At 32.5% G+C, this 9,388-nt stretch overlaps 1 protein-coding gene across 1 annotated transcript; it reads right to left on the minus strand.

Annotated features, from left to right (window-relative positions):
- Window positions 1-4,098: 4,098 nt before the first annotated feature.
- LOC123226170 (remorin 4.1-like) lies at window positions 4,099-5,748 on the minus strand. The gene is made up of 2 exons (XM_044650678.1): window positions 4,914-5,748; window positions 4,099-4,650 (listed from the first exon to the last, which is right to left on the minus strand). Exons 1-2 carry the CDS (start codon window positions 5,535-5,537, stop codon window positions 4,459-4,461), a joined length of 816 nt encoding a protein of 271 aa, XP_044506613.1. The 5' UTR covers window positions 5,538-5,748; the 3' UTR covers window positions 4,099-4,458.
- Window positions 5,749-9,388: the final 3,640 nt, after the last annotated feature.

Raw genomic sequence — 9,388 nt, forward strand, 5'->3', positions numbered from 1 at the left:
GCCTCTCCAAAACAAATCAATGTGAGGTTAGGGTTAGGGTTTTTAACTATGGTGTCAATTGGACTGGGGCTAGATTTGGCAGCCCATTCAAAACCTAATTAATGTTCTCAATATTACAACATAATGAGAGGCTATGAATATAATATAAAAATATATTTGATAAAATCTCATATATTTTCCGCCAACTTTCTGCTTTGTCCGGTGATATCTTACGAATCTCTTTCTCAATTGAACATTTGAACACAAAACTACCTGATATCCTGCAATACCCAAAACCCAAAATCACTCAATTTTGTTCCATTTTAAGGGTTTCCATCTTTTGAACTGACTCCTCTTCACAATGACTGGCCTCGGCTACTCAGAATCTCAATTGGCTCTGAAGACCTGTAATTTTGTGAAAAAGTTCATGCCTTTTTAACTGAAAACAGCCTCTCAAAGCCACACCTTCAGGCCAATAATCTCGTCTATATCTGTTCTAATATCAACAAATTGGATGTTAATGATGCCCAACGGTTGTTCGACGAAACGTTTGAGAAATACCGTCACTTGGACTTCATTGATAAAAGGGTATTTAGAGAATGGGGATTACGAGTCTTTGTTTCGCATTATACACGATGTATGTTGTTTGGAAGAGAAATTCAACGAGCATACTTCTGTTGTTTTACAGTCTTGTAGCTGCCGAGAGGATTGGATTCTTGTTAACCAAATTCCATGGTTTTTTTTCCCTAAAAAATGGGTTTGAGAAGAACCTTTTCGCTGTAACTTCTTTGATTTTCATTTATTCAAGAAGTGGATTCGCTAATTATGCAGGGAAAATTTTCCATAGCTTGGCTTATAAAGATGTTAGGTGCTTGAATTTCATGATTTTGGAATATGATAAGGCAAGCTACCAAGATAAGGTTAAAGTGTGGAATCCCAATCAGAAGAGTTTGAGTTCAAGACTTGTTAACTTCATGTTAAAATGAGACTTTTGAATTACTTGATTTATTAGTTATAGAATTACTCATTAGATTTGAATTTGTTTTATGACTCAAATTGTTTAGCAACTGTGATTGATGCTTGCTCGGAGTGTATAAACTTGGAATCTGGACTTTAACTCAATGGATTGGTCATAAAACTTGGTCATTCGTGTGATTCCAGTATTAGAACCGGTTTAGTTGATTTATATGTCAAATTTTGGGAACCTGAAGTCTGCTAGAATACTTTTTGACGGTGTGTCGGGTAAAAGTACTGCTTCATTTATTGCATTGCTGGATTAATGGAAACAATGCAACCGATGAAGAAGATGCCAGACCTTGTTTAGTCAGTAGAGATTAGCTGGTACGAAACCAGATAATGTGACTTTTTCAAGACTCATTAGTCAATCTGCTAACCAATCTTGTTTCGATAGAGGCAGTAGCTTTCTTGCCTATACGATTAAGTTATGGTATAAAGCAGATTTAATTGAAGGCAATGCTTTAATACCCATGTATGCCAAATGTGGAAGCATTGAATTTCCCTATCAGTGTCAAATGTTCAAGGGTCAATGTTGTATCATGGAATGCGATGATTTTTGCATATGCCCCTCATGGGCCGGTTAGAAAAGTTCTCTTGCTTTTCGACAAGATGAAATGTGCAGGTTTTGTACAATATGCAATCATGATATTGGCTCTTCTTCAAGCCTGTATTTACTCTGGGTTACGGGAAGATGGCATATGCTTATTCAGTGAAATGGAACCAGTATATGGAATAAAGCCAATACTTGAGCATTTTACTTGCATGGTTGATCTATCTGGCAGGGTTGATCTTTTGTCTGAAGCCATGAATCTTATTAGAAATTCCCCTTATCCCACACTCACCTCTTCTTTGGAGAACTTTGGTCACTGTCTCTAAATTAAGTGGGGCTTTGGGTTTTGGCATTTTGGCTTCAAACATTTTCTGAACTTAAAGCCTGAAAAGGCTAGGTCTATATATTTGTTTCAAATATGTATGCTTGAGAAGGAATGCTAGATGACGCAGCCAAAGTTAGAACAGCTATGGATGACTTGAAGTTTTGTAAAGAAGCAGGATATAGCGGGATTGAGATAAATACTAAGGTCCATCGATTTTTGGCAAGAGGCGAAGGCCATCCAAGAAGTAGAGAAAATTTTACAAACTTGGATGATGAGATGAAATGAGAGTTTGCTGATTGAACGTATTTCCGTTTGATTATGGATCCTATTCAAGTACCAAAGAGCAAAAGTGTCATCAATCATATAGCTTCTGGCTTCATGATACCTCGCATCATTTATGAAGCAAGGTTCCTCACTTCACTTGCAGTGCTTCTTGGTGTTCATTAATTTACTCACAACTTCAGATGTTATGCAGTGATGCACATTTTCAGGATCTGCAAGCACTCAAGGTACCTTACTAATGCATTACCATTTCTTTTATCCGTCGATGTCATTTTGGATTCTAAATTTGATCTCTAAAGTGGAACTCTGATGCTCTGAAAGAGTTTGCATATAAGCTGTGCATATAATCTTGAAAATGTTGATATTCCTTCTTTTTGCATGGGTGAAATTTTGAATCGTTGAGATATTCAACTTCCATCATTTCAACAATTATTTGATGGAGCCAATCATTCATTCCCCAGCAGAATATATCTAATTCTATCCCAATGTTTGCATCATCATAATTAAAAATTCAATTTCAGAAGATATTTTGTCATCGCACATCATTGTCAGCAGTAGAAGATACACTTAATTTACCCAACATTTAGAAATTGCGTTAAGCACATCCAATCCTTCTAAAACAAAATTAATTGAATTCTTAACATAGTGTGATTGTGCTGGTGCTCACCAGATATTGAAGAGCCTGTAAAGAAAATTTTGCACCTTCTTCGAGTAGGTTTGGTGGGTTCTACTGTTGGAATGTCACAATGGCCAAAATAAATTAACCCACAAAATTTTTTAGTTAATTAATCACATGAAACTATTAGAGCTATCAAAATGGAACATTTTTGTGTTTATCCTGTGCTAAACGCATATCAAGGATGAACGGTTGAAATGCTTTTCACTGTTTATTACAACTTTCCTGAGATTTTTTTCCTTCTAAAACAATTTTATAGTAAAAGGGAACGAGTGGTTTCATCACTAAAGCTATTAATATTCTAACAATCCTCTTTTCATGGCTTTCGGTGAATGTTTTTGGACTTCCAGAGAGATTACTGAAGGCGTTTAACTTTATTATTTAGGGTCATTCTAAGCTATGATGCTGGAACAGAACTAGAATCCTCTTTAGAAATTGTCGGTGATATTGATAGATCCCAATTGATTGGTTTGACAATATGTTGATCTTGTTTAGTATATTTAGAAGAAGAATAAGGCCGAATGACTATTTCCCACCCAAACTTCTTTCTCACGCATCTCTTTTTTGGCTTTCACTCCACCGTGTCCCCAACAGCCATCATTGAGCTTAGCCCACCTCACTTAGATTCCTTTAATGCAACTTTCATCCAAGTTGACCCTTCAACATTTAGGACAATAGTTCAGAAACTAACCAAAGCACTTAACAATTCGTTCGCTCAAAAGCTCTTGAAAACCCACCCACTCCACAATATGGGTCCGGAACAACCCATATTCAAGCTCCATGAATGAAGACAAACAATCCAAAAGCTTGAAATCAAACTCAACAGAAGCCAAAACAACGACAATGTTCACACTAATGGAAATTACGTAGCAAGGAAATCCTTTCCTTGTGTCGTCGGTTTCAACCCTGGAGTTTCTCTCGCATGAGAGCCCGAGATTGCTAAGGTAGGAGGTGCACGCATGCGACAGTCCGAGGGAGCTATGCGAGGGAAGAAGAAGAGAAAATTATTGGGGAGGAAGGATTTAATTTGCATCCTCTCTGATCTGCCTAGAGATGGCAATGTCAGAAGATGTTGCTCTATCAATTATGAAACCAGTTGATTTAATGGTAATGGTAAGATCAGAAGAATCAATAATATAAATGGCTGAATTGATTCACAGCTAGTTGCTCATCATAATATAAAATCAGATGTAATGTAAGATTAAGCACTAAGCTCTAACTAAAAGGCATTACTTATGTTTAATAAAGTATGAAATGGACATTAAGCAATAAGCACTAAATCTTTCTCTACCAATAAAATTAGCTACTAATAATTTACAAACTGTCGTATTAAATTTGGTCCACCAACACACCTTTCTTCCAAGCACTCAAAATTACACTTAAATTTCTTTCTTTCTTTTTTAGGGTAGTGCGTTGTCTCTTCGCTTCCCTATTCCACAACATTCAAATGGCAAGAAATTGCCTCATATTAAGGGCAATAATTTTGTCCACACTTGCTCTTCTTTGAAAAGAAGAAATAAAATCTTCTTCTTCTTGTTTAGAAGAATGAAGAGCTGCTTGAGGATTATATATGATGATGATAATAATAATAATAATAAGGCTTAATTAAATTAATTATAGATAACTTAATTAAAAGAAAGATCGTTTGACAGGAGCTCTGCCAACAGCCCTCATCAAATTTGCAACTTCGAGAATTCTGGCCACCTTGGTTCCCCTCTTGGCCTCCGCTGACGCCCTCCTCTCTTCAGCTTTCCTGTGTGCTTTGGCCACATCATTTTGCATCTTCTCCAGGGCTCTCGCTCTTTTCTCTTCTAGCTTCCTCTATACAACCACCACAACCTCAATTATTAATTATAACATGATCACAAAAATGATTAAAGTAATTAATTATTTCTTATTACTAATTATTCCAATATTTGCAAACTAAAAGATTACGTAACTTTTGAATTATTGGAGGATCAATAATTATAAACTGATGTAATCAAATTCACTAATTATATTCTCTTTCTGCTTAACGAAACCAATTATCGATCATGCATGCAAACGCCAACAACAAGCCTTTTTAATTACTACTTATTAATTACCTCAACTTTCTTCATCCAACAGTTTGACTTTTGAATTTGCTCACTTTCCCAACCGTTAATTATGGCATCTTCCCTCTTAAACCGATTATTGATCTTCGAAATTTTGGCGTTTTGCCATGCTGATATCTTCGTCTCCACCTCTTCTTTCTTTACTCTTTGCACAGAAACATCACTATGAACGCCGCCAACAGAACCCGCCCGTATCGAATCTAAACCCGATTCCAACGGACTATTATCCGGTACTATAGCCAAAGGATTAGTCTCTTCCGGTATCTCATCCTCCCCAATCCTCGCTAACTGATTATTATTATTGTTATTCATCATGACATCACTTTCATTAGTCTCTATAGTGGAACCAGCAAGAACGAGAGCGTTGAATTCTCTACTCATGGTTGTGAAATTTTCACTCAAAGCGCCTTCACTGGACACGGACAAGGACGATGATCGATGGCTGCTAGTCTCCCAAGTCTCTCTTCTACGACCACGATTCACCGGAGGGGGATGAGGTGGGCTCAAGGCATGGATGTCTCTGATGTTGGGTTCTTCTTCCTGATGGTAGTGATCGGCTTGGTCGTGATGGTGGTCGTTTTCGCCATTGGTGATGGAGCTTTGAGGGTTTAACATGTCAAAGTTTGGAGAGCGGTGTGTATGTATTTGTGTGGGCAAAAAGAGAGAAGGGAAAAGGGTGAAATAGAAGGCGGTGTAAGAAGAGTTGAGGGTTTAAACATAGTCTATGGAGAGTTTGGATTGATGATGGTTTTGACTGGTTTCAAGAAACATGAACCACAAACATTACATATGGAAGGAAGGAGAAGTCAGAGAATATGAAAGCTGTGAGTAGGAGAAAGTGAATTAAATAGCATGATGAACGTGAAAGAGGTAAATCCTTTATCTTTTATGTTTTTATTTTATTCCCCATATCTTGATTTTTTTCAATTGTGCCCTTAATTGCCTTCCAGCCATAATATTACATGCACATATTGTCAGTCAAGCTAATTATTAACTGGAACGTCCTATATCGCTGTCAACACAAACAAAGAAAAAGTAATTCTACCTCTACCTCTACCTCTATGTAGTACGTAACTTAATTATAACTATGAATTTTCATTGCCTTTGTGGAAATATCGAATTAATTATTTACAATGTTCTATTTAAATCTCAATTGCCAAAATACTTGTAAATTTGAATAGGGTATTTACAATTAGATATAACATTTTTCAATACAATCTATTAGTCTAACATGATACAATATGATATAAAAAAATTAAGTTTAACTTTTACAAAAAATTAGTTCAAGTTAATCTAATATGACTTAAAAACTAAATTGAAATCAAAGTCATCTGAACTGATTCGAATATTTAGGGAAATACTATTGAAATCCTTACATATTATATATAAATGTGTATCTCCATGCAATTGTGCATATTTTGATTTTTTGTGATTTTTATATAAAAACTTTATTTTATTTTTATAGTAAAGATGAGATTTAGCTACTAAAATTATTGATGTATTTTAAAAGCTCTTGATAAGTAATTTTTGGGTTATTTGTAACAAGACATTGTGTTATCTTTTGTGTGTTGTTAATAGTAAATTGGACAATTTATGGGAAGAAATTGAAACACTTAAACTCAAGAGAATAGAAACAATTAATAATTTCGAGTCAATTGAGTTGTGTCAAGTCAACTCCTACATAATTTAGTTTGAGTTATAATTAAGAAATTTTAACATGATTCTAATTCAGATCAGAATAGAGTTACGGCTCTCTAGGCCGAAACTCAAACTAACATAATACGGACATTACCCAGATGATATGAACTATCACGTCTATTTACAATTATATGTGTCAATTACAAAAGTGCCCTAGTTTAATATTTTTATAAATTAATTATTTAATCAAATTAAGTTTTTTAATAAATAATCTTGAAAATTGAAAACTTATAAAAGTGGGTGACGAAAGTGCCCAACTGGTAGTAACCACCAACAGCAAGCTAGCCGTCGTGGGTAGAGGCATTTTCAGAGACATTGTGAGCACAACTGAGATCACTTTATGAAGTGTTGACAGCATAGAAGCTTTTGTCAGCACTGTTTAGGAAATTTAGCCAAATCTTTCGTAAACAGCAGCCAAGCAACTTATAGATTATTCTCGGTGATTAAATGAGAAGCCATACTTCTTCCATGCAAAGTTTTAGTTAGGGTTACCAAAAAGTATGGATTCTTACCATCCCTACCAAAGAATATATAAACTTGGTTGAAACGTTTGCTTAATAAGAGCTTACCGAAGAAGAAAAACAGCTATAGATGATAAGAATATTTTTCCTCTTAAGAATAAAAAACTTCTACATGCATGTGTTCTCCAATTAGAAGAGAGAAAAGTGATTCGAATAACATACGCACAAAGTGATGAAATGATGAGATACATATTAATTAAAATTCACTTTTGTTATGAAACCCAAATTTGATGTGTACTAGCATGTCACATTTTCACATTAAGTCTTACCCAAATGTAGTGAGTCGTTTTTATTCGTAAGTTATATTTATTCTATTCGATTAGACTAACAATTGGATATAGTCTTAACTATTATAAATCTTTTTGAAAATTTATTTTTCGAATTCGTATTTTTTAAATTTACCCCTTATAGAATTCGGATCACCACAATACATCAACTTTCATAAATTAATGATTTTCATATATGTTATGCCTTAATATAAATTTCTAACACTTGATAATTAAAAAATTAAGTGTATATAGAAAGTAATTATTCTGTTAGAATTTTACTATCATATATTAATTTTACGCGTTGAAGTTATGGCTACCTTGGCTCTTCTTGACAAACATTACTAGTAATTAGTAACATGAAAGTCAAAATCCTTTGGTAAGAAAGTTAATTCGTTGAATTGATGTTTATCCTAATGTACCAAAATATAGTAAGATGACTCTCAACGATGAGATGAATGTGGATCCACATCAATAGCAATCAACCCACCCTTTGATGATGAAGCTAGAGACAAAAGCCAAAGCTAAGTCTCGAAAAGTTGTATGCATTTTTCTACTTTGAAGTGGAATTAATATGGCATGAAAGCATAGGTTAAAAGTGATCCTTTATGAGTTTATCTCATAGATTACTTGTAGCATAAGGATGATTATCTATGAGATATTTTATAATAACAAGGGTTTGAATATAAATAGCCCAAAATAATATTATATATACATAATTTTAAGTATTCAATTAAATACGTTTATTATATATATCATGTAATTAGATATTATTTTATATTTAATTTAAAATAGTTAATCATATAATTACAGATCCTCTATGTACTCAATTGTATATTCAAAAGTATATACACATAATTTTATTGTATAATCAATTCAATAATCATATATTCTATAAAAAAATATACAAGTTCTATTTGATAAAATTCAATAACTTATCAATTCAATAAAATTGTGTACTTGTTTTGAATATACAAATACGTATATACTTATATATGTCATTATGTAACTTTATAATTAAATTTGTCATTAAAAATCTTTTGATATTTTAATTAGAATGATTATACACAAGAATACAAGATAATAATAATATTAATTTTGTCATTATATATATACTTTTTATGTTCAACCCTGGTTTTTTTAAACAGAAAACTCCATTCGAATTGGATTATCTCTTTGAGATGAAACCAATTACACTGAGTAAGTCAAACCCTAGATTCAATGATTGACCGTACACCCATTGACACCCACTAAATCAAGTAAATCAAAAGTTTGATCTAAAAATATTGTCAGAGGATTTTCATCTTATACATTTCATGTATACATGTGTAAAAGAAAATATACATATGAGTTTAAAAAGGAATATATTAAGGAGTGTTTGGTTCGGTTTGATTATCTGATACTCTATCTTGTATTACTAGCATCACCGTGTTTAGTTTGTTAGGTAATTAAAAATTTACAATAATCTTCTATGATGTGGTAGCGAATATGAAAAATAATTTGATTACCATCTCTAATTTAAATATTAAAATATTACCAAAATAAGATTAATTTTGTCATTATTTTATCCTTACTTATTAATTTTTTGGGACAATAATATCTTCATTTCCATTAAAATATCAATTTATATGAAGAATATTTTAGAAAAAAAAATGTTGACAATAAGATAAAAACTTAAAAAATAATTTAATTAATTAATTTCATAATTTGATAACATAAAAATAATTCTAATATATTATTAACTTGGAGAATAAATTAGAAATACACAAAGTAAATACTTTAACATAGAACATGTTATAGTCTAACCAAATATGTTACTAATTTTTACCTAATAATTTTTTAATAAAGACATTCAAGTAAATAATATTATAATATTATTTTAAAACCAAAAAAAATTATTTATATATATCAATTTTATCAAGTATAATAATAATAATTTATATACAATAATTTTTCAAATAATTTATCTTCGTAATAATTT

Source organism: Mangifera indica, chromosome 9 (genome assembly GCF_011075055.1).
Source record: "Mangifera indica cultivar Alphonso chromosome 9, CATAS_Mindica_2.1, whole genome shotgun sequence".
Lineage (NCBI taxonomy): Eukaryota > Viridiplantae > Streptophyta > Magnoliopsida > Sapindales > Anacardiaceae > Mangifera > Mangifera indica.

What these genes read in the sequence shown, in the direction of transcription:
- LOC123226170 (XM_044650678.1), bottom strand. Translation starts at nt 5,537, where the DNA reads ATGTTAAACCCTCAAAGCTCCATCACCAATGGCGAAAACGACCACCAT. An exon ending in GTTGGATGAAGAAAGTTGAG is followed by an intron (nt 4,651 to 4,913) that starts GTAATTAATAAG and finishes GTGGTTGTATAG; the next exon opens with AGGAAGCTAGAAGAGAAAAG.